This window comes from Chlorocebus sabaeus, chromosome 8 (assembly GCF_047675955.1).
Source record: "Chlorocebus sabaeus isolate Y175 chromosome 8, mChlSab1.0.hap1, whole genome shotgun sequence".
Lineage (NCBI taxonomy): Eukaryota > Metazoa > Chordata > Mammalia > Primates > Cercopithecidae > Chlorocebus > Chlorocebus sabaeus.
Genome location: NC_132911.1, coordinates 27,616,385 through 27,641,984, shown reverse-complemented (window position 1 = coordinate 27,641,984; position 25,600 = coordinate 27,616,385). Strand labels below are relative to the sequence as shown.

Here is a 25,600-nt window from a genome sequence, read left to right as displayed (position 1 = left end):
TTCTTTTTAACCCTAAAATAAGAGGAATAAGCTACTAGATTAGAGACTTGGGGAGTTTTGGAGAAAACCTCTTACCGTCATCAGTCACCAGCTGTGTTGTCTCCTTATGAGAGATGGAATATACAAAGACAGTGGCTGGACCATGTGTAAAAATAGATCTCTGACCCACCACCTGCAGCAATCTGCCCAGAAACCAACCTCTTATCCACAATAAACAGCCCAGGAAGCCTTCTGTCTGTAAGTCAGACTTGCAGGAAGTCAAACTGCTATCTCTAATAACAATCCAGGAGGTTGAAGAATAACTCTGTTAACAATCAGCACTAGATGGCCAGGACTTGATGAATAACTTCCCTAATCTCTTTCCCTGCTTCCAACTTACTACCAACCGGAAAAGTCAAATGTCTATAGCTAACCAACCACATTGGCTGCTCTGCTTTTAGCTAGCCCATCTCTAGTGTCCCCAGGCCAACAACCTCCAATCAGGGCACCCCTGAAGCCTTTCCTTTTGTCCACCATGAAGCTTTTCCACTCCCCTGCCTGCTTGTGAGTCTCTGCTAAACTCAAATAATGGTGGCCGACTCCATTGCTGTAGCGAGCTCTGAATAAACAGCCTCTGCCTGTTCTTATTTGGTTGGTCCTCACTTACTTCCACACTTGCCTTCACCCGTCAGATGTGCACAGTCAAGGTGTTTGTCTTCTTGTTATGCCAGAACAGGGAAGAGGCAGAGGAAGTACATGAATAGGGCTCTGTGAGGGGTCAAGGAGCTGATCCTGAGGATGGGGAAGGTGGGCCAATAGTGACCCTGTGGGGTGGCAAGGGGAGGCAGACACTCGAGACTTGACTTCCACGTTGGAGTAAGCAGTGCCACCTGGAGCCTTTGGTTGTGTATAAAGGCTTGTAAAAAGGCTTTAGTGGTGTGGGATCTTTCTGCTGCATAAAAGGGGCATATAGAGAAAAATTCAATCTTTTTTAAATCATATTTCTTATGGCTTGTTTTGGTCTAGTTATACAAGACAGAAACAAAACCAAACTCTTAGAATGTGATATTTTCTCATTTGACTTTTGTCTGCTGAAATCGTTGGGGAAGGATTTGACCTTCCAATTTCCCAAAGCAGTTCTTCAGGGTGAAATTTGTCTCTCGGCCCAGCACAAGATTGCTTTTGGAAGTGCTGATGGAAAATGAATCCGAGGTGGGCCATGTGTGGTTGGTGTATTTTACAAACATAAGGACAAGGCATTTTGCCATCAAGGCCGGAAGTGCCCACCCCACGTGCTTTTCTTTGCTAATATGGAAGTGCAGTGCTCAGAGGGGCTCAGATTCACCCTTGCAGCCAGACTCCAAGCAGCAGAAAACACAGAGGAGAAGGGGGCTGACTGGCAATTCTGCAATAGCTGTGTTAGGGAGTTGCTGGCAACTTTGCTCAAAATTCCTTGGCCTTAGATATTGGTCTTACTCTTAGCTCTTTGATAGAAAGTTGGAAGGCAAGAATTTGTCAGTTCCTTTGAATTTTGAAAAATCAAATCTAAATATGTGTGTGATTGATTTTTTTTCAAAGATGATCACTGAAACCAAAAATTTAGAGTTTGAGTAGTGATTTTAAATAAGCAATCATTATTTTTAAGAATTCATAGGAAGTTGATGATTGCATCTCAATGTCAAATGAAGTCTGCGTTTATTCATACTAAGGGCCAGCTTCTCTGTTTCTTATTGTTCTTTTGTTCTCCACCCTTCCCTTTCTTATCATTCTTTTGTTTATTCAAGAGAGATTTATTGACAGTGAGACATTGTGAGAATCATGCCCATAGTTTTTGTTTTCATGACTTCTTTCTTCTTTCATTTTCATCACTGGTGACAACACAAATTCAAAAGAATCTAAAGGATGTCCTGGGAAAAATGCTTTGTAGAATTCTTAATGGTGAAAATGAGGAAAATTCCCGGGGTGCACCGAATTCTAAACAGTCTCCATAAACTCTAAAACGTATTTACTCCAAGATTCACCAAGTTTTAGAGTGTGAGATTGTTTTCAAGATCATTCAACCCAATTCACTTACTTTAAAGATGATACCGTTGAGAACCACAGAAGTTAAATTACCTATATCATGTCACACATCAGTTCGAGAGCTATTTCTGTCTATTTGGAATAGAATTTAAAAGCCCAAATTATCTCGCAGTTTCTCTGGGCCATGCATTCAATCCAGAAATGTCTGTGGGTTTTGCTGTCTGTGCTGTGCCCTAGAATAAAAGAACATGACTAAAAGCCTGTTCCTTTGGCAAGTTTCTATCCAGGGAAGGAGACACAGGGAACGAGAGAGAAGTCATATGACAGGAGACGTGCTGTGGTGCAGGACTGTGGGAAGTGCAGTGGGAGAACAGGACAGAGAGCCCCACCTCTACCTGGGCACTCAGGGAAGGTGCCTCATGGGAAGGACCTTTGAGCTTTGTCTTGGGAAGAAACAAAGATGAAATCAGCAAGGCCCACAGGGCACAAGACGAACAGCACACTTGCGGAATAGCAGCAAGTCCAGGGGTAGCTACTTGGCAGGACATGTCGGGCAAACAGGGATGGTGGTGCTGGAGAGGTGGGGTGAGTTCTGGCTGTGAAGTGCCTTAAGGCCCAAGCTGGGGAGTGTGGCTCTGTCTGCTGCAGGCACTGTGGGGCCCACCAAGGTTCCCATGCAGGGAACAACACTATGGGTTACCAGTTTGGCACTGTATTAGTCCATTTTCATGCTGCTGATAAAGACATACCTGAGACTGGGTAATTTATAGAGAAAAAGAGATTTAATGGACTCATAGTTCCACGTGGCTGGGGAGGCCTCACAATAATGGTGGAAGGCAAAAGGCACGTCTTACATGGTGGCAGATGAGAGAAATGAGAGCCAAGCAAAGAGGGTTTCCCCTTATAAAACCATAAGATCTCATGAGACTCATTCACTACCATGAGAACAGTATGGGGGAAGCCAACCCCATGATTCAGTTATCTCCCACCAGGTCCCTCCCACAACACGTGGAATTATGGGAGCTACAATTCAAAATGATATTTGGGTGGTTATACAGCAAACCATATCAGGCACCTAGGAGTCAAGGCTTTCTCTGGTGGTCACTTCCTTGTATTATTTGAATATATGTTTTCTCCCTGATTAGACTGTATTCTTTGTAGAACGAAGCATGGATTTATTTTTGTGGTCCTGTAGCTTTGCTATGCGAAGTGTGGTCCATAGCTCAGAAGACCAGCATTTCCTGAGGACTGGCTAGAAATGCAGAATCCCAGGGTCTTGGATTTCGGATTTTAAGATCTCCTGTTGATTTGTATGCACATTAAAATTTGAGAAGTATTATCCTTAAAAACTGCTTGATGCAGAGTCAAAGCTTGTGAAATGTTTGTTGAATCAGATGTCATTGGAAAAACCTGTTTTAATAACAATTGGATTTATATGTGAATAGCTACTTCCCCAAATAGCTTGATGGATTATACATCTGAAATAAGTTGCTGAATAAGCAGAGACTGTGATTTTTAAGAAGTGAAATAAGTTGCACCAGGCGGGTATTTGTTCTATTCTCTAACGCCACAAAGGGGTCTGTGCACTGAGTAAGGTCTTATGGGGACAATAAAGAGAAGTCAGCTCTGAGTGATAAGCTGAATCTTGAGCTGGTGACAAGCTTAAAGGAAGCAAAGCTGGAGGAGAAGGTGCCCTTAGGGAGGGGGTGGCCTGATGCTTTTATGGTCCTTGTCCCTAGAATGAACACTTGCACATGAGTGTCCTGCGGAGATTTGCGGAAGAGAAGGTTGAGCTGCTGGAGAAGGCCATCGGGCAGTGCTTCGCCTGCATGGAGCAACCTCTACAAGAAGGGGTCAGGACCGCCAGGACTTCTTACCGCTGCATCCTCAGGGCATGCTTGGTGGTGAGTGACCCCTCCAGGAAAAACTCGGATATTCCAGGAGGCCTGCCCAATCCCCAAGCTCCTTTTGCATCACCCCATTCCCTTCAAAAGAGATAAAAAGCTAGAGGGCCAGGCACGGTGGCTCACGCCTGTAATCCCAGCACTTTGGGAGGCCGAGGTGGGCAGATCACAAGGTCAGGAGATCAAGACCATCCTGGCCAACATGGTGAAACCCCACTTCTACTAAAAATACAAAAATTAGCCAGGCGTGGTGGCACGTGCCTGTCATCCCAGCTGCTCGGGAGGCTGAGGCAGAAGAATTGCTTGAACCAGGGAGGTGGAGGTCGCCGTGAGTCGAGATCGCACTACTATGCTCCAGCCTGGTGAGAGAGTGAGACTCCATCTCAAAAAAAAAAAAAAAAAAAAAAAGAGGAGGATAGCAGAGAGTGAAAATTGTAAATAACAGTTGTTCATCTGTGTCTCGAAAGGACCAAGGAAGGTGCACAGTTCAGCAAAGACAGAGTGGGAATCTGGTATCTGAGGGTCTTGGTTGGAGTACCAGCTCCACCAAACATCCACCCTGTAGCCCCAGGCAAAGCCCTAGACACATTTTTAAAATTTCTTGGTTTTCTTCTATAAAATGAGGATGCTCAATGCTTGCCCTACCTATCTGGTAGCATTGATGTCTATCAATTAGCTTACACAATAAGGAAACATCTTGTAACCTCTCGCTTGGCATTCAAATTGTGGTTTTATATCTCAATTAGTTGTATAGAGTTTCTGAAGGATGAAAATATAAGTGCAAGGCAGTATTTATCTAAGACTAAGGGGTGAAAAAAGAGGCCCATTGTATTAGTCTGCTTGGGCTGCCATAACAAAATCCTATAGACTGGGTGGCCTGAACCACAGACATTGATTTTCCCATAGTTCTGAAGGCTGGAAGTCCAAGATCAAGGTGTCAGCAGGGTGAGTTCTGAGGCCTCTCTCCTCTTCTGGAGATAGTAGATGGCCACGTTCTTGCTGCGTCCTCACAGGGCCTCTTCACTGTGCACGCACACTCCTGGGATCTCTTTCTCTTCTCAGAGGGACACCACACCTGTCAGATCAGGGGCCCACCTTTATGACCCCATTTAACCTTAATTACCTCATTACCAGCTGTGTCTCCAAACACAGTCACCCTGGGAGTTAGGGCTTCGCATATGAATCTCAAGGGTCACACTTTAGTCCGTGGCACCCATTAAGGGGAAGATGTGATGGACAACACTGCTCATGTAACAAAGATGACTTGGTGTCCCCTGTGCTGGGAGAAGGGCATGGATGGTGTGTGGTTGTAGTTTTTAATGGGCCTTGGAAAGTTGGAATGTAAGCAGTAGAAAATGTGTGAAAAGGTGAGTGTGATGGGGTGGTTAGCTTCCTGGAGGCTTTTCTATGTGCACCAATGATACCGGCTTTCTAGCACCTGACCTCTTCTGGGTGTTGTTATCTGTGTGCTTTGTGAAAAGCTTGTTTAAATGTCTAGATGAGCCTGAGTGTGGTGGATCATGCCTGTATTCCCAGCACTTTGGGAAGCTAAGGTGGGTGGATCACCTGAGGTCAGGAGTTTGAGACCAGCCTGGCCAACATGGTGAAACCTGGTCTCTGCTAAAAATATAAAAACTAGCCGGGTGTGGTGGTGGCACCTATAATTGCAGCTACTGGGGAGGCTGAGACAGGAAAATCGCTTGAACCTGAGAGGCAGAGGTTGCAGTGAGCTGAGATGGCGCCATTGCAGTCCAGCCTAGGTGAGAGAGTGAGACTCCATCTCAAAAAAAAAAAAAAAAAAAAAAAAAAATCTAGATAAGTAGGTGCATGTGCTGCAATTTGGATGAAAGGAAAGGAGGAGATTCCTCTAGCACAAGACAAAGAATAAATGCTGAAAGAACCAAGAGTAAAGGAGGAGATAAATTGAGGTGATTCTGGGGTCACTGGGGAAAGTGTCAGTGTGTGGACACAGGAGGATGACAGCTGGAGTGTCTTCCATGCAGTTGGGCATGGATAGCTAAGTATCCATGCGTATAATATGTACGCATGCGTGCACTCAGTCAGCAAATGTGAGCAAAATGCTGACTGTGGAACCAGATACTGCATGTTACCTTATCTGATTCTCACAACCATTCTGTGAGGCAAATGCCCTTATTATTATTTTAATTTTACAGCCTTAGAGAGACTAAATACCTTCTCCACAGCCATACATGGACTCCACATCTAACCCAGGCCTGCCTAACTTCATAATTGGACACCCAACCCTTGCTGCACTCGCCTGTTGCGTCTCCTAAACTACTCTGCAAACGATTGTAGCAACTTGTAGTTGCCAACCAGTTATGTAGTTTAACATCCATAAATCCCCGTAAAAGTACACTTTGCTGCATTCATTCATTCATTCATTTCTGCAAGTAACAAGGACTTTGGAATACAAGGCACGGTTGCCTAGAGGCTTCGTATCCCACATGGGCTCTGGTTCGTACCTCAGTTTCCCCATCTGCCAGGTGTGTGACCAGGGACAAGTTACTCAACCTCTCTGTGCCTCAGGTTACTCTGTGTAAGTTGAGGACCATGGTACCTATGTTATAGGGTTGCTGTAAAGATAACTTGAAAGAATGACCATAGTGGGATAATGCTGGGTTGACCAACGCACTCAGCGTAAAGAGAGTGTCTAACAAGTCAACTGTTTTTCTTATTAGGTTTCAGGGATAGAAGGATACATCCCTGCTTAAAATAGTTAAGAGAGCATTTGGGGAACTGTAATAAAAAGGAGCATGCTGGTAAGGACCACAGGACAGTCAGAAAGTTCTCCAAATGTTTAGAGAAGGGAGAGCATTCTGGTGGGGGCTGTGGCAGTCTGGAATCTTTTGGCTGCAAATCAGAGTCCCTAACAGAAACCATTCTTAGCCATGAGGAAGTGTATTGGCCCACGTGCCCAAGAGCCATGGGAAGAGAGGGCCTAGGGGATGAGCTGAATCCAGTGCCTCTGTGGGCCCCATTCTCAGGCTGCTTCTCTCATGATGGCAAAATGGCTGCAGCTGTTCTTGCACTCACATCTGAACACCATGAGCTCTGGAGCAGGGTTTGTTAACCTCAGCATGATTGACAGCTGGGACCGGATCATGCTTTGTTGTGAGGGGCTGTCCTGTGAATTGCAGGTTGTTTCGTCCCTGGACTCTACCCCCTAGGTGCTGGTAACAGCCCTCATTCTTCAGCTGTGACAAAATCAGTCCCGGTTGAGAATCACTGGTCTAGAGGAACAAGGGAATGGCCGTTTCCAGGCCCACTTTCAGAAGAGTGGAGAACCTTTTTGAGAAACCTCAGCAAAGCTCTTACTGTGTTTCTTTGGCTCTAAGTGGGTCACATACCTATTTCTAAAATGACCCCTGAAAAAAGGGAATGTCTTGTGCTGAATAGCTCAGGCCTGTGTGTGTGTCCCATCCTGGGGGCAGGAATAGAGTTCATTTTCTCCATAACAGAAGGACTAGGGAGGTGACACTGGAGAAGGAGGGGTGGATATTGGAAAAGAAATCGCAGGCCAGGTTAGAGGACAGTTCACTAAACGTTCTAGAGAGGAGGTTGTTGGAACCTGGCCCTGGAGGATGGTGGTGTGTCTTTGGGCAGAGGAGTGGAGGGGCAGGGAAGGCATTTCAGGGGAGGAAGGCCAGAGCTCATGTGGGAGCCAGAAGGTACCACCTAACTGCAGCGTAAGTACACAGGGCAGGGTTTTGGGGGATTAGGCTGACAGTCAGTTTGCTGCAGACTTTAGACCAGGTTGAACAGTTGGAACATAGTAAAGTTTTGAGCAGAAGAATAGCTTCATCACAACTAATGCTTTGGGAAGCGTAATGCTTGGGGAAAAACTGGAGGCAGAAAGCCTGGCTAGGAAGTGTCAGGGTCTAACTGAGGTCTGAGGGGAGTCAGTGGGCGAGTGGTGGGTAGCTGGAAAAACGAGGAATCATAGACAGTTTTGACATGGCTTTACTCTTTCTCTGGGCATGAGCAAGTTGCATGTACAGCATTAGCAGGGTAATTATATCTTTTATAGACAATAGTGATTCTGAGCCAAGCACGAGCTCATGTGGGTGATCATCTAATGCGCCTCATGTGGCGTGGTTACATCATGTACAGGGCTGTGCACCTGTACTCCAAACGTGCTGAGTCATGCTGTGCCAGAAGACTGAATTGGCCTACTCCTGACTAAAGTGCAGCCATTTCCCTTATGGTAGCTGCTTCGTTGAGATGAGACACAGTAAAGTCTCAACAAAGGTTGTGGCAGACGGAATAGGAAGGAAGAGGTGACTGGGAGAGCAAATCTGAAGGACATCTCAGTCAGGATTGTCAATAGTTCAGACATGGAGGTGTATGGGAAAGCAAGGTGGCAACATTTTGGGGAAGATTTGCACCCAAGAGAAAGCAAATCACCTCAATTTAAAGAAGATCTAAGGAGATATGGTAGGGAGGAACTTATCCGTTGGTTAGGGAAGCAATATGATCACTACTGAAGATCATGTATTTAGTGTTTCATGGAGGTGGAATGTCTAATGCAATGATGGAAATGTGGAACTGAAGCCTGGAGAGAGGTGGGGCTGGAGGATGTAGCTGTCACTTGCATGGAGTTGATGCATGTATACCTGTGAATGGGATTGAGGAGGAGTGGAGGGAAGGACAGTGATAGGACATTGCCTCATACAAAGGCCACGTTAAGGAAGCAAAAGAATAAAGAGGGGCAGGGGAGGGGCAGAGACGGAAAAGCCTGAGAGGTAGCAGAAGGAAATCGTGTAATGCCTATTTTCTTATTTTTATGCTTATTTTTAGTATAATGCTTAATTTCTTATTTTCCAATCAGAAAACTGAAGTAATAAAGTTTGTTAAGGCTGAGTGCAATGGCTTATGACTGCCTGTCATCCCAGCACTTTGGGAGGCTGAGGCAGAAGGATTGCTTGAGGCCAGGAGTTCAAGACCACCCAGGCAACATAGCAAGAACCTATCTCAAAAAGAAAAAAGAAAAAAAGTTGGGCATGGTGGCATGCCCCTGTAGTCCCAGCTTCTCAGGAAGCTGAGGCAGGAGGATCACCTGAGCCCAGGTGTGAGCTATGGTCGTGCCACTGCACTCTAGCCTGGGTAACAGAGAGAGGCCCTGTCTCTTAAAAGAGAAAAAAAAAAGTTTGTTAAGAAGAACATCACATGATCCTGAGAGGTAAAAACAAACAAACAAACCAACCAGGGCCATTGGATTGGGCCACTGAGGGTTTCACTGGTGACCGTGCTAGGCAGCCACCAAGGGTCCTCACCAGTGGCCCCAAGGGTCCTCACCTCTGGGTATTTATGCCCTCATGGAGTCTCCCCCACATTGAATCAGGGCTGATTTCTGAGCAGGAGAATGCTGCAGACGTGATGGTGTGTGGCTTCTGAGGCTAGGCCATCAAGGGCCATGGAAACTTCCATGGTGGCTCTTGGGTCATTTTCTCAGGGGGACGCCTTTGTGTACTGAAATTGAGCCACTGTGTGCAGAGGTCACATGGAGAGCAACTAAGGCCCCCACCTGAGGCCAGGAGCCAGCACCAGCATGCAGCCAGGTATCTTTGGAAGCAGATCCGCCAGCCTCACCCAGATGACTATGCCCCCAGCCACACCTGACCAAACCTCAGGAGAATCCTGAGCCAGAGTGGCCAGCCCAGCCATCCCAGTCCTGACCCACAGAATCCCCGAGAGATGACAGGTGTTTGTGTTTGTTTTTAAGCCCCTGCACCGCTATGTCTGGGGTAATTTGTTTCGTAGCAATAGATAACGAAGTTACCTTGGATAGAGCTGTTTCTATCCCATAGTTGAAGAACGCAGATTACAGAAAGTGAGTGAGTAAGTGGGAGCTGAGAGGACAAAGGCATGAGGCAGAGACCACCCTGTTGAGAGTTTGCTGTGAGCGGAAGAAACCACTGCAGACATTTTCGGGCATCTCCAGGACTTTACCCCCCTAACTGTCCCCTCTCATCACCCTTTTAATGACTTCTTCCTCTGTGACTACAAACATTCCCAAGGTGCTCCTATCAGATAAACAATGTTTCTTTGAGATAAAAAATTTGTGAAGACATTTATATACTAACACCATATCATTATTTAACATAGGAAAATAACCGTAATGTCTAAGAACAAGAGAGAGGTAAAATGAATTATTTTTCATCCATACGATACTATATTAAATGGTTATTAGTGCCATTTTTGGAACCTTTTTTTTTTTTGAGATGGAGTTTCGCTCTTGTTGCCCAGACTGGAGTGCAGTGGCGCGATCTTGGCTCACTGCAACCTCTGTCTCCCAGGTTCAAGCGATTCTCCTGCCGCAGCCTCCTGAGTAGCTGGGATTACAGGCATGCGCCACCTTGCCCGGCTAATTTTTGTATTTTTAGTAGAGGCGGAGTTTCACCATGTTGGCCAGGATGATCTTGAACTCCTAACCTCAGATGATCCACCTGCCTTGGCCTCCCGAATTGCTGAGATTACCGGTGTGAGCCACTGCACCTAGCCTGGAACATATTTACAATGATTTGGGGATATTCTCATATTGTAATACTAAGTAAAAAGAGCAGAGAAAAAAAAAGAATTATATGAATTATACAATGCTATGTGGCCATTCCCTTAAAACATATATCATTGATTAAAAATCACAGAGCTCTCTACTGAAATTTTAGCAAACACATTTTTACTCTCTTTACTAATGATTACCATCTGGCTGAAATTGATTAATGTCTGTCATAGGTCTAGCTTTATATTTTTCTTTCCTCTCATTTGTGTATTTATTTCCCTGGGAAAAAAATATCGCCAAGACATACAAATCAAATTGTATTCCATTAAAAGTTTAACAAAAAGTTTATGAAATCTGGACTCTCCTTAGAAAATTCAAGACATACACTTATTGTCGGGTCATAGCACATTGGCATTCATTCATTTATTTATTCATTCGATAATTGCTCATTTAGCAAATATTTCTCAAACACTACTTATGTTATTGCCAGAAGTTGAGGACGTAAAGATGGATGAGACACTGTGCCTGATCTCAATGAGCTGATGGCCAAGCACAGGAGCCGGACAAATGAGTAAACTAACACAAACAGAATCGCTTGAGAACGGTTGTGATCAAAGTGAGCACAGGGACCTTAGGAAGCCCATGGCAGGGGCACCCAAACGACCTAGAGGCATGACCACTGTCCTCCCTCATTTAGTTTAATCGTATGTTTAAGGAGCATGTTGTCTCGACCCTTTCCTGTGATTCTTGGTAATGATCTTTGGCCAGGGCAATGCAATTCTAATCCAGTGACCTTCCAGTTAATGCCTGCTAACTCTGCTAATTTACTGTTGATTATCTAGAGGAGTAAAGGAAACCAAGGTTTTCATCAGACCCTGAAAGCTGTTTGCCTGAAAAATGGCATCTATGCCTCCAGGACTCTGGCAAGAATTGATCTAAACGAAGCCCTCACTCAGCCCATCTATGACCAGATCGACCCTGTTTTTGGAAGCATTTTTAGGTAAAGGATCTTTCATCTTGCACCTTCGGGAACAAACATCAGAAGAACATTGAGCCAGTCTTTAAGAATTTAGACTTTGGATCTGTAAGTGTAAAGAGTAGCTTGTAACTGGAGAAGGAAAGCTTAGCCTTCGGCAAAACACAAAAGCCTTCTTGGTTTGGTTTACTTAAAAATTTCCCATGATGACCTGGATACAGATTAAGATGCTGCTTTCAAACTAATATTATGGTTCCCATTATTTTTCAAATACCTCGTACATGCAGCAGGGGATACATTTTCTTAGGGATCTGAGCCCAGGACAGGGTATTTTGATTGGAGACAGTGGAATTAAGCAAACACATGGCCTTCAGAACTTTCTTTCTTCCTTTTTTTTTAAAAATGAGACAGGGTCTTGCTCTGTTGCCCAGGCTGGAGTGCAATGGCACAATCCTAGCTCACCGCAGCCTGAGACTCCTGGACTCAGGCAATCCTCCCATCTCAGCCTCCCAAGTAGCTGAGACCACAGGCATATGCCACCATGCCTGGCTAACTTTTAAAAAATATTTTTTGTAGAGACAGAGTCTCTCTATGTTGACCAGTTTGGTTTGGTCTTGAAATCCTGACCTTAAGTGCTCCTTCCCCATCGTCCTCCCAAAGCGCTGGGATTACTGGCGTGAGCCACCACACCCAGCCTCGGAGCTTTCCCTGAATGCACTGAAGATGCTGTGTCTGTTTCTCACACACTCTGCCTGCTCACATACATGGTGTGGGTTTGGGGACCATACCTCCTTGGTGCCTCCTCCTTCCCTCCTTCCTTGACCTCTAATTCTTTACTCCATCAACAGAAACAGAATCTCCCAGTCCCCAAGTACAGCTGCCCATCCCTAGTCTCTATCGTTCCCACTGGCATCTCATGTGGTTGCCCATTGGTGGCTGCTCGAACCATTCTCCAGCCTTTGCTTGCATCTTACTCAGAGCCCCCGTCCCTGCCCCACCTTTCTTTAAGCACGTCTTGGATTGTGTCATTCCACCAATTGCACCCCCGCCCTGTTTACAATTCTGTGGGCTAAACTTCAAATTCCTTAGAATGCATTCAAGACATTCCACCTGCCTCCAGCTTGCCTTTCCAACCTCTGCCTGCACCGCCGCCTGGTTGCAGCCTTCCGCTGTAGCCCACCCAGCAGGTGGCAAAGAGAGAGCAGCTACCTGTCTCGGGCATCAGTGCTAAGCACTTGGCATGCATTCGCTCATCGGATGTTCCCAGCAACTCTAAGGAGTAGCTTCTGTCTTTTTACATCTGAACAAACTGAGATTCAGAAAATTGTGCATCTTTCCCAATGGCACCCAGCTCATGAGCAGAGAACTAGGATTTAAAGCTTGTGCTCTCTCCTCTGCAACCTCTCACTTCCTATTTCTGAGCTATTCTGAAACCACTGTGCTTACCATGTTGTCCCATGGGGAGTAATCCCTTCTTTCCACTTCCTCAGATCTTACCCAACTTTTAGGTATAGTTCAAGTTCCACCCTTTCAAGTGGCCACATGTTGGCAGTGGAAAGACTGTGCGTCCTGCAGTCTAAAGCAGTGTTCCAAGCCTGGCTCTGCCTCTTGCTAGCTGTGTGGCCTTGGACACATCAGCAATCCTCTCTAAACCTCAATTTTCTCACCTGTTAAATGGGCATTATCTCACAAACTTCATAGGTTTTTATATCAAAGGCCTGGCACGGCATAGTACCTGGCACGTTATAGGACTATGATAACTGTTAGATCTCATCTTCCTTCTCCTAAATGAATAAAAGGACACCAGCTAGTTTCATGTTTGTTTCAGCCTTACCACAGCCACCATTCTCTTAAACTTTTTTGTCACTTTCTTCTGTAGGACAGGGAAGCCCACTGGTTCAGCTCTGATGCCTCACATTGATGCTTTTAAGCACTCCCTGCAGGAGAAAATGACAGAAATTGGGATAAGAAGTGGCTGGAAATATGATAGCTGCAAAAAAAATTTCCTGATCCAGGAGGTAAGTTCCATATAAAGTGGGGAGAGCAGTGAGGTTGGGCATGGCTTTGTTCCCAGGCTGGTTTTGTAGGTTGCCTGTCTGTTCGCGCTTGTTCCCTGGAGTGTCCAGGGTCTGGGAGTACCTCCTCGGAGGCGCTGTGAAATACAGAACCCAATGGGATGTGGGGAGAGCAGCGGGCATGACTGCCTCAGAGGAGGTGTGGGACAGTTTGTTCCACTGTGAAGTAACTGAAAGCACATGCCAAGGTTGCAAAGTTGACTCAGTTTCCAGGAAGAATCTTTAAAGAAGCCTTAATTGTATGAAAATTTGCATCAACTGGAACCATTTTCACTAATCTATCATTTTTGCCAGTGTTATAAAGTAGTATCCGATGCAGTGAAACTTAAAGAAGTCAATCTTTTTGTTGTTGTTCAATTTTAGGTCAATTTTCAGTTTTGAGGCCTCAAGACTCTTGTCTGTGACTCACTTTCTTCCAGTGCCACCCCAAATTACATGGCGATGCTAGGGAAAGAGCTTGTATCTCCTCTGCCCCCCAGGGAGGGCCCATTTCAGGACCTTGCCTGTGCCTGAGTTCAACTCAGCAAATATTTATTGAGTAGTTTGTAGGTGCCAGGCACCAAGGGAAGCAGTTGGGGTATAAAGATGCTTAGAACAAAGTTCCTGCCTATGAGAAGTTTACAGCCTAATTGTGGAGATGGCAAACAAACAGCCAGGCATCCTATAGGGTGGAGGGAATGGTGGCCACGCACTGGGATACCTGACCTGCTTTCATTGAAGGAATTGTCACCAACAGCCTCTTTTGCACGTCTTCCCAGATAAGCGCCATCCTGGGGGGCCTGGAGGACCACATCCTCAGAAGGAAGAGGAGGGTCTATGAGTCCCTCACCGCCTCTGTCCAGAGTGACCTGAAGCTGTGTTACGAAGGTAGGGGCCGAGGGGGACAGCATTGCCGCCTGCACTGGGACTTCCTGTCAGCACCTTTCACATCCTTTTCTGCGGCTCCCTCAAAGGCCCTCTTCTCTTGCACCCTAAGTCTTTGCAGCTCTCTCATTCCACACATTGCAACCACATGACTGCAGGGCGTGAGGACCCTTCTCTGTGTGTTTTCCAGCTCTTTCTGTCCACCCTTGGTCCAGACACCCTGCTTTTTTCCATACAACATCCCAGCTGATTTAGCTGTAGGCCAGGTTCTCATTCTTGTTTGCAAGTATTCACAAATACTTGAACTCACTCACTTGTGAACTCACTTTCAGACTCTTTCCTGTTTTGGTGGCTCCATTGTTTGAGGGATAGGGAGTGATTTTGCAAGTTTCAGCTGAATTCAGTCATTAGTCATTCAGTCATTCAGTCATTAGGCATTAGTCATTCAGTCAATTCAGTCATTCAGTCATTAGGTTTTCTGAATGCTGGTTATTATCTAAGTGTCATTTTTATATAAGTGCATATATACACATACATATATATATATACTTTTTTGTTGTTTGTTTGTTTGCTTGGCTTGCTTTTCTTTCTAATGCCAAAGATTTCTTTCTTTCTGTTTCTTTTTTTTTTTTTTTTTGAGATGGAGTCTTGCTCTGTTGCCCAGGCTGGAGTGCAGTGGCAGTGATCTCAGCTCACTCCAACCTCTGCCTCCTGGGTTGAAGTAATTCTTGTGCCTCAGCCTCCCAAGTAGGTGAGATTGCAGATGTGCACACAGCACCCAGCTAATTTTTGTATTTTTAGTAGAGACGGGGCTTTCACCATGTTGGGCAGGCTGGTCTTGAACTCCTGACCTCAGGTGATCCGCCCACCTCAGCCTCCCACAGTGTTGGGATTACTGGTGTGAACCACCATGCCCGGCCATGATGCCAAAGATTTCTAAGCAGGTCCTTGTCGTGGTGTGACCATGGTTATCATTTTTGCCAGAGGCAGCTCAGATCACGGGCAAAAAAGCATGTGAGCGGATGAAAGATGCCATCAGAAGAGGAGTGGACCGGCAGGTGGCTGAGGGCATGTTTGAAAGGGCCCAGGAAAGGATGCAGCACCAGTTTCAGCTGCTGAAGGTACTCTACGCCCACAGCCTAGATCCTAGACCCCGAGAGGCCCTGGGAGAGGACAGGAAGCGGGCGCAGAAGGTAGAAGACGTAGTAGGCATTTGGGCCCAAATGGAACAGATGCTTTCTGGGGCTTCGACCTGAGAGCTGCAGCTCTGCCAGCACTCTCTTGCGCCCCTCCTCTTTCCTGAGTCACCAGTAGCACAGCCACTGTAATAGCTAGATATGTGCTCAGCTATTTATAGACGTTAGCTCATTTACTCCCCAGCAAGTCTGTGAGGTAGGTACTGTCATTGTTCCCATTTTATAGAGAAGAAAATTCCAGCAGCGAGAGTTGTATCAACCAGCCACACAGCCAGGGAGATGCACAGCTGGATTTGGGATAAGGAAGCCTGGCTCCAGCATGTCCAACAATAGCATGATCTCAAAACAGATTGTTTAAATAGGGAAATGTCTTGTCTACATAAAATGTCAATAAGTAAATATTGACACACTACTCAAGGCCAGTCAGTTATGGTACCTAGCACACATTCAGCTTTAATTTTATCTACCCCCAAAGAGAATTCCTGATGGTTTCCTTGGACCTAAATGCTTCTGCCAAGCCTACCTGGACCATCTTGCCTCTGCTCTGGGCCTCATGGCTTGCCACCCCCTCTCCCCCAAGTAGTAGAGATCCCTGAAGTCCATGCCACTGTGGGCTTCCTCCCTGGCCATGTGAGGCTCCACGTTTTCTGCCACAACCCAGGCTGGCTGATCCTGTCTCCCAAGCCCTCAAGGAAGCTGGCCCATTTCTATCTCAGTCCACCTCAGAACCAGCCTTCTTGAAACATCTCCAACCTGTTTCTGCCCAATCTCCTCTCCTCCACCACTTCTGCAGTTTTGGAAAATATTCTTTACAATTCAACACATGTAATTTCCCTTGGAGTAGGCTAAGAGGCATCTTGTTCACCAGCAGCAGTTTAGTTTCAATCCTTTAACATGTTATCACAGTCTACAAATTCATGGACAAGAACTTGGCCGAACTCCACAAAGCCAGTTCCCATTTCCCCATTGCGTACATAGACACTGGATGTTAAGACACCCAGGAAACAATGTCGCTTAAAAAACATGTATATTGACCATGTACAAATGTATCTGAAATTACAGAAACATAGGAAGTTAAAACTGGGCAGGACCGTAGAGTGTTGCCATTCTGTGATTTTTTTTTTTTTTTTCAGAATGCCAGTTAACTTTTAATTGTTTAAAATATTTTAGTTCTATATAGTGGATGAAATTTCTTTTTATACATAATGTTTGAAGATTTACTGTTTTTTTAAATTACCTCTTTGCAATAGTCCTGTAAATTAAACACTGGAATAGTATTTTGTTGAATATACAGATTAGTCTCTGATCTATTGATCAGTAATGTGGCTTGCTGCTTCGTTTTCACTCTAGTGTGAGGTGACTGCTTCTCCTGGTTTAGGAGCTGTGAATCCCTCATTCCCTAATCTTAAAGGAAGTGGGAACCTAGAGGCCTTGAGTTACAGGTTCCAGGCCCATGCCTAGAGCTGAGATGTACACTTAGGGCTCTTGATCTAGAATCTAGAATGTTAAAGAAAAAGCATAGGAGATCCAGTTTCAAAACTAGACTCTGCCAGGCTAGAGGAAGGAGCCTGACATTTTTTCAAAGGAAGACAAGAAACAGAAGAGGGAAGAAAGGAGTTTTAGTTGATAAAAGGACTAAGAGTAGCAAGAAGACAGTTCTCAGGCAGTTGGGAAGAATCAGACATGTACGGTAAGGTGAGTGGCACAGAGCAAGTGTCCAGCAAACATCTCCCTGGTGAGCAGATGCATGGAGGGGAGAGGACAGCGGGAGAGCGACCAGCTCTTTCCCTCTTTTCCCATCTCTGCGATTGCCGTTCTCTCCCCCATGCCTTCATGCGTCCCCACTAGCTCCTGATTTGATCAACTGGCACCAGAGCTTCAGTCTCCCATGAGTCTGTAGGCGGGGAGGGAGATGCTATACAGAAGGGAGCCCACAGAAATATTGTCTTGTTGCCTCCTGGGCCATTTAATGTCCTCGAAACTGTTTCACCATTTTGCAACTGGGTTGCAAAGCCTTACTTTGACAACCCCAGTCAGTACCTTCTGTGGCCGGGGGACTGGGTGGGGTCCCTTTTATAAGATTCACTTTTCCTTGGGCTGCACCGTCCTAACATACTGAATGTCCTTGTCACGTAGACTGGGATCGTGGAGAAGGTGAGGGGCAGCATCGCCACCATGCTAACCCTTGCTTCATCCCAGGGGGATGGCCTCTACAAGGAGCTTGCAGGTAAATACGCCAAAGCTTTGCATAAAGGGTGATTGTGCAGACAGCCCTGGCTGTGGTTGCTTCTTCCTGAATTTAAAGGTATTAAGTTAGGAAGAATTAGCAGGGCAAGGAATGGAGATGATGATGATGATGATGATGATGATAACGATAACGACAGCCCCACCCTTTGCCCAGCACCCAGCTGAGAGCAGGCATTATACTCAGGCTTTGTGCTCATGGTTTCACTGAATTCTCACATTAGCTCCCAGGGATGGATGTTGTTGCTGCATTTTGCAGAGGCAGAAATAGAGACTCACATTAGGAAATGCGCCCAAGATCCCATAGCTGGAAAGCGGCTAATTTAAATCCACAGCTCTGCCCTGCCATCTCCATAAGGCCTTTCTTTTAAGTTGATGCCTCCTTATGAAGAACTTCATGGTCTGGTGACGGTGGAGAAAGACTTCTCTCAATCCACCTGCAGCCTGGGGATGCGGCCCCAGCTGTGGATGTTGGTGTAGGCAACCATGTCCCTTTCTGGCCATGGGCTCCATCAGGCCCCCGGTATAAACTGGAGACGGTAAACTGGCAGAAAAAGCAAGTAAGTAATTTCTAGCCAAATTTAAAATGCACATATCATTTGGCGCAGCAACCCTGCAGATATCCTTATATGGGGGGAGAGTGGCATATAGACAAGGTTATTCGGGGTAACATTCTAATGTCAAAAATGGGGACAACTCAAATATCTGTAAGTAAAGCACTGCTTAAATTAAATTAAATACACAACGAGTGGAGGACTGTGCAACTGTTAGAAAAAATAAAGCAGCTCTGTAGGTAGTGGTATGAAATGATCTCCAAAGATATTACAAAGTGGAAAATAGCAAAGTGAGTAAATGTACATGATATGTTGCCATTTGTGAGTGTGGAAAAAAGGAAATACATATGTATATGTTTTTATGTGCATAAAAATCTCCATGGGCTACAGAGAACACTGACAGTACTTGTTGCCTCTAAAGAGGGGAACCGGAAGGCTGGAGCGTAGGAGAGGGTGGGGAACCGGAAGGCTGGAGGGTAGGAGAGGGTGGGGAACCAGAAGGCTGGAGGGTAGGAGAGGGTGGGGAACCAGAAGGCTGGAGGGTAGGAGAGGGTGGGGAACCAGAAGGCTGGAGGGTAGGAGAGGGTGGGGAACCAGAAGGCTGGAGGGTAGGAGAGGGTGGGAGCCTTGCTCTGCACTCTGTATATTTTGTGCCTTTTATATTTTATGCCACATCCATAGTTGCCTGCTGAAATGAATAGATCTGATACCATCGAGTTTGCCAGGGTGAAAGTAGACAGAGCTGTTCCCAAAGTCACAGCCACAATGGCTGCTTCTAAAGATCTGTTCTGCACTTCTCCATCTCTCTGAGAATCTTTATGCCCCATTTATGGCTGGTTAGATGGACCTCTAATCTGATCCTAACGGACTCCAGGGAAGGAGATACAACACCCTCACACTATAATGTAGTGGACTCTCACGACCTTCTGTCCAGGCCTCTATGGGAATCTAAGTTTTAAGATGCTAGTCATTCCAATGTGCCTTCTTTAAAGAACTCCCGCTTGCCAGAGATCTTGACCAGGTCTCACAGAGACCTTGACCAGGTGCTCCCCTCAGTTTGATGTCAATTGTACCTGCTATAATTTAAGCCTATTTCCTTCTCTTCACCATCGACAACAAATATACATCATGTCGAGGGTGGGGGGCATGCTTTATACAGAAATCTAAAAGGCAGTCCCTGTTGTCAGGGCCTTACCTGGTTGGTAAGACAAGATGTGTAAGAATGTGCATCATTAGACTGGAGAGTTTGCATTCGCTCAGCAAACAATTCTGATCACCTCCTGGGTGCCAGGCAGTGTTCTGGGTGCTGAAGACACAGTGGTGACCAATACAGGCAAGAGTCCCCACCCTCATGGAGTTCACAGCCCAGTGGTGGAAGGCAGGCAGTAAGCAAACTAATAAGTGAGATATGTGGCAGGGAGGCGAAACAGAGAAAGGGAAGAAGGGATGCTGGGGTAGGAGACAGGGTGGTAAAGGAAGGTCTCCCTGGGAATGTGACACTTAAGCAAAGTCCTGAGGGAGAGAACCCAGTCAGACTTCAGATCGTTATTCTTGAAGTTCAGAGACAGAGTGCTTATTCAGGGCTGGGACACGGGGAAACTTCAGTGAAGCTGGGTCCTGGGGGAAGCCTCAAAGGTTAGGTTGATTTCAGAGGCAGCAGGGAGAAGGGAGGCCTTGCAGGTATGGGACAGAACAAAAAGACTCCGGGTCCTAACTCCCCTCTGCTCATGAGGCCCATCCCTGGCCAGGCTCAGGGCCAGTCAGCCTGAGTCACCCTCTGGGGTACAGAAAGCCAGGGGGGATTAGAAAGGCATTCAGGGCTCAGTCTGAAGTGTCCCTTCAAAGGGGACTGCATTAGTCAGCATCCTCCAGATAAACAGAACCAGCAGGATGTGTGGATAGATGAAGGAAGAGATTTATTTTAAGAAGTTGGCTCACACAATGGTGGAGGCTTGGTGAGCCCAAAATCTGATGCAGGGAAGCCCATAGGACGGAGACTCCAGAAAGAGAGGCAGTTCGAGTCCAGAGGCCATCCCTGCAGAACCAGGCAGAGCCGATGTTGCAGACAAAGGCCCAACCAAGGCTTGGCCAGGTGCAGTGGCTCACGCCTATAATCCTGACACTTTGGGAGGCTGAGGTGGGTGGGTCACTTGAGGTCAGGAGTTCAAGACCAGCCTGGCCAACATGGTGAAACCCTGTCTCTACTAAACAAAAAAAAAAAAAAAAAAAAAAAATTGGTTAGGCGAGCTGCTGGGTGCCTGTAATCCCAGCTAGTTGGGAGTCTGAGGCAGGAGAAGCACTTGAGCCTGGGAGGTGGAGGTTGCAGTGATTCAAGATCATGCCATTGCACTGCAGGCTTGGTGACAAGAGCAAAACTCCATCTCAAAGGCCCAAGGATGTCACTGGATCATCCCTTCCTGCTTGGAGGAGGCTGGCCTTTGGCTCCATGCATGCCTTCAGCTGGCTGTTTGAGGTCCACCCACACCGGGGAGGGCCATTTGCTTTACTTGAGGTCTACTTAGTTAAATGTAAATCTCATCCAAAAACACCCTCCCAGAGGCATCCAGACTCACATTTAACCCGGTGTCTGGGCCCTTTGACCTGGACAAGTTGACACATAAAACTAACCATTGTGAGAACATGATCTGATTGAAGATCATGGGATGAAAACCTGAGATGCCAGAGAGAGAACATTCACTGAGAATGGGTTGTGCTGGGAGGATAGGGATTGGGGTGGGGGGAAGAGGGGGAGCCGCCTGGAGAGGAGTTAGGGGAGGTGTTATTGTGCAATGTGCTTTGTATATCACATGCCTGTGAGGCCTTAATACAGACTCAGTGACTTCTCAGGGTTTTTCTTATGGGTAGGTTTGTATTTCTTTTGAGGGTGACCCCATGCTGAGACAGCATTCCAGTAAGAGGAGGAATACCTGCTTTGATGTCTGATCTGTAAGCACTACGCCAGATCCATATTCTGGGACAAGTGACAGGATTGTTGGGGGATTTGCTTTTTGGAGATGTTTCTGCAACGGACGCCAAGTCCTGATGTGAGCTTTCTGCTCTCCTGTAGATGTCGGGAGTGAATACAAGGAGATGGAGAAGCTGCACAGAAGCCTGAGGGAGGTTGCGGAGAATGCACGGCTGAGGAAGGGCATGCAAGAGTTCCTCCTAAGGGCATCCCCCAGCAAGGCTGGCCCCCCTGGGACATCACTGTAACTCCTGGGGCTTAGTCTCAATGGATGAAAAATAAGCCCAGAGCCAGAGAATTAGAATTACTTTTTTTGTTCTTAAGAGACAGGGCCGGGCGCGGTGGCTCAAGCCTGTAATCCCAGCACTTTGGGAGGCCGAGACGGGTGGATCACGAGGTCAGGAGATCGAGTCCATCCTGGCTAACACAGTGAAACCCCGTCTCTACTAAAAAGTACAAAAAACTAGCCGGGTGAGGTGGCAGGCGCCTGTAGTCCCAGCTACTCCGGAGGCTGAGGCAGGAGAATGGCGTAAACCCGGGAGGCAGAGCTTGCGGTGAGCAGAGATCCGGCCACTGCACTCCAGCCTGGGTGACAGAGCCAGACTCCGTCTCAAAAAAAAAAAAAAAGAGACAGGGTCTACCTCTGTTGCCCAGGCTGGAGTGCAGTGGCACCATCACAGCTCACTGCAGCCTTGAACTCCTGGGCTCAAGCAATCCTTCAGCCTCAGCCTCCAGAGCAGCTGGGGCTACAGGTACAGGCCACCAGCCTGCTATTTTTTTTTTTTTTTTTTTTTTTTTCTGAGACAGAGTCTTGCTCTGTCGCACAGGCTGGAGTGCAGTGGCATGATCTCGGCTCACTGCAACCTCCGCCTCCCAGGTTCAAGCAGTTGTCTGCCTCAGCCTCCCAAGTAGCTGGAATTACAGGCATGCGCCACCACACCTGGCTAATTTTTGTATTTTTAGTAGAGATGGGGTTTTACCATCTTGGCCAGGCTGGTCTTGAACTTTTGACCTCGTGATCCACCTGCCTTGGCCTCTCAAAGTGCTGGGATTACAAGCGTGAGCCACCGTGCCCGGCCCACACCTAGGTAATTTTTTAATTTTTTGTGGAGATGGCATCTTGCTCTGTTGCCCAGGCTGGTCTCAAACTCCTGGCCTCAAATGATTCTCCCACCTCAGTCTCTTGCACTAGGATTGCAGGCATGAGCCGTCGTGCCTGGCTTAGAATTTTTTCTGTTTTGTGAAATCTAATAGAGGACTTCTGTCCACTATTTGGACTTTGTATGCAATATAAAACTAGTATGTTTACTACATTTTATTTTATAGCCCAAAAAGAGTCATCTTCAATACCTAATGGAGTTCTAAAGCTTTAGGACAAGAAACTTTTGCTTCCTCAAACATATCTAAACATCGCTGGGCGCGGTGGCTCACTCCCATAATCCCAGCACTTTGGGAGGCCGAGGCAGGCAGATCATGAGGTCAAGAGATGAGACCATCCTGGCTAACACAGTGAAACTCCATTTCTACTAAAAATACAAAAAATTAGCCGGGCTTGGTAGCATGTGCCTGTAGTCCCAGCTACTTGGGAGGCTGAGGCAGGAGAATTGCTTGAACCCAGGAGGTGGAGGTTGCAGTGAGCCAAGGTAGCGCCACAGCACTCCATCCTGGATGACAGAGAGAGACTACGACTCAAAAAAACAAACAAACAAACAAACAAAAAATATATATATGTGTATATATATACACACATACACACACACATAAAAACTTAAACATTATAGAAAAAACATTTCTAGATATAAAACAAGCCATAAAAAGAAATTCATCCTTCAAAGAAGAAAAATATCTAAACATTGAAAAACTTAAGTATTATGGAAAACATTGCAAAATAAAGCTTTTAGGAATCCAATTCTGTTTTTCATTTTAATACTGATGAGACTTTGGGTAAGGAGGCAGACAACATTGTATCCTGGAAACAAAATGGGTTTGGGAGCCAGATGAACATAGACCCGGCTTCACCACTTCTCAGATGTGTTATCTAAGACCAGCACTTCCTAAACGTGTTGATCTCAGGACCCTTCACTTTTAAAGGACCCTGAGGAGCGTTTGTTTATGTGGGTTATGTCTGTTGATATCGACTATTCAAAATTAAATAGAAGAAAATGTAAGTAATTATTTACTAAGTTTTTTAGGAGTAATAATAATAAACCCATTACCTGTTAACAAAAAATAACACATTGTTATGTAAAAAGCTATTTTCAAAAAAAATAGAAATAAACTGAGAAGAGTAACATTGTTTTACACTTTTGCAAATCTCTTTATTCCCTGGCTTAACAGAACACAGCTGGATTCTCACATCAGTTTCTTCATCCACTCTGGTGCAATATGTCATTTTGGTTGATGTATATGAAAAAAATTCAGTCTCACACAGATATACAGTTGGAATACAAGGAAGTATTTTAATAGCTTTTTCAGGTAATTTTGGGATTTTTTTTGATTCTACGAAGGCAGATGGCAGTTTCTTAAAAGTTATATGCAGTGTGGAATCTGAAAGCATTATCAGTGAACATTTTTCAAATGCTATTACATTACATTAAAATGCATTGGTTGATTTTGTACTTTGAATTTTTTTACTAATGCATGATTTTGGGGTATCAGGCATTGCTCATCTTGAAAATATTTATTCACTGAGTTAAGCAGATATTTCAAATGTTGGTGCATTTTATTGTATAACACCACGAAATCATTTTGTTAGTGTCTTCACCAATCTCATCAGGAAAGTCTTGAAGTATTGGGAAGCTGTCAAGCTCACAGTGAAAAATATAAGTTTTACAAAATTCCATTCCTCCCCAAAAGCTCATCATTGATGACAAACATTGTCCTACAGTATAATAAAATGACATCTACACAGGTGTCCATAATTAATGCAATTAATAATATACTGTTTCACTTAGAACATTGTAAAGTCCAACTGGCTTTTTAAAAGCCCTGCAAGTTCATGATGGTGAAAAATACAAGAGTTTTGAATGTAGTTTGGTGCCACTGCTTTGGTTCATGCCAAGGTACAAGTGGTTTTACCCACCTTTGCTTTTACACCTTTAGTACAAGTGTCAACATGGTAGAAAAGGCAAATAACATCTTAGTATTATTATAAAGATAATTTAACCCAGCAGACCCCACAGAAGAGTTTCAGGGACCATACTTTGAGAACAGCTGTCTTAGACATATCATTAAAACCCCCTGAGCTTCAGGTAATTTATCTGTAAAATGGTGACAATGGTAGTACCTACCCTGATAGTACTAGGGTTGTCAGGAAGTTTAGGATAATGCTTACAAAATATGGACACATTGTACTTAATAGTACTTGATAAATAGTCAGTATTGTTTATGGGCAGAATGGAAATAACATGGTTTGGTGGTTTGTCTGTTGGGAAACTTGGGTTCTGATCCCAGCTCTGACCAATACTAATATGGCAATTCCTTAACACCTCTGAGATTTTATTTCCTCATATGCAAAAGGAAAGAGATGAACTGGATGATTAAAACATCTTTTGCTCCTTTGAAATTCTAGGATTTTAAGTTATTTTCTTTTAGTTGTAGTATCTTTTGCCTAAGTAGGAGAAAAAGGGATTTAGCCATGTAGTTAGGTCTCAGTGGTTCCTTTTCATATTAAACTTCTAAACACATAGCGTTCTATGGCAGTTTGTATAGTTCACTTTTCATATTTCACGAGAGGGATGTAGAGGACTTCCACCTCCCGCCATGGTGGAGTAACAGGACCAGATTTACCCTCTAGCTAAACAACAACAACAACACACAAATGAAAATTATGAAACAACAATTTTTAGATATGGGAAAATAGCACAACACAGTTATCCCTGAAAGAAGGGAGAGAGATAAGGTGACGCCTACAATGCCCTATCTTATGCCTTGGTTGAGTTTCCAGGCCACAGCATAGGGAGGGGAAGCCCCAAAGGAACTGAGTGGTCTCCGTGAGTTTAGCGGACAGACATCAGAATTTGAAGAGTCAGGCGATTAGAATTCACAGGGAAGATTACCATGGAGAAGAGAGCTGAACAGAGAGCTACAGAGAAGTGAAGTGGGTCTCCTTTGATTCTTTATCTGAGTACTGATTAGCCTATGCCCGTGAGGAAACTATCAAAAATGAGGAAAAAACCACTGGAATGAAGCAGGCAGAAAAGTCCCCAAAGCTCAGTTCAAGCTAGATTAATGATAGTGGAAGACCTTACACGTGAGGCATCAAGTAGACTGATCAGAAGAGTATTGCCTTAGTAGTGGGG

General features: G+C 45.4%; 1 protein-coding gene across 1 annotated transcript in view; it reads left to right on the top strand.

The window, feature by feature from the left end:
• Window positions 1-21,679, top strand: part of NUGGC (nuclear GTPase, germinal center associated) — a 59,794-nt gene extending 38,115 nt beyond the window's left edge. The window contains exons 13-19 of the mRNA XM_073018017.1: window positions 3,741-3,905; window positions 11,268-11,425; window positions 13,281-13,419; window positions 14,235-14,343; window positions 15,325-15,461; window positions 17,673-17,763; window positions 21,402-21,679. Of these exons, the coding sequence (XP_072874118.1) occupies window positions 3,741-3,905; window positions 11,268-11,425; window positions 13,281-13,419; window positions 14,235-14,343; window positions 15,325-15,461; window positions 17,673-17,763; window positions 21,402-21,547 (945 nt within the window). The 3' untranslated portion in view covers window positions 21,548-21,679. The remainder of the gene's footprint in view (window positions 1-3,740; window positions 3,906-11,267; window positions 11,426-13,280; window positions 13,420-14,234; window positions 14,344-15,324; window positions 15,462-17,672; window positions 17,764-21,401) is intronic.
• The last annotated feature ends 3,921 nt before the right edge of the window (window positions 21,680-25,600 follow it).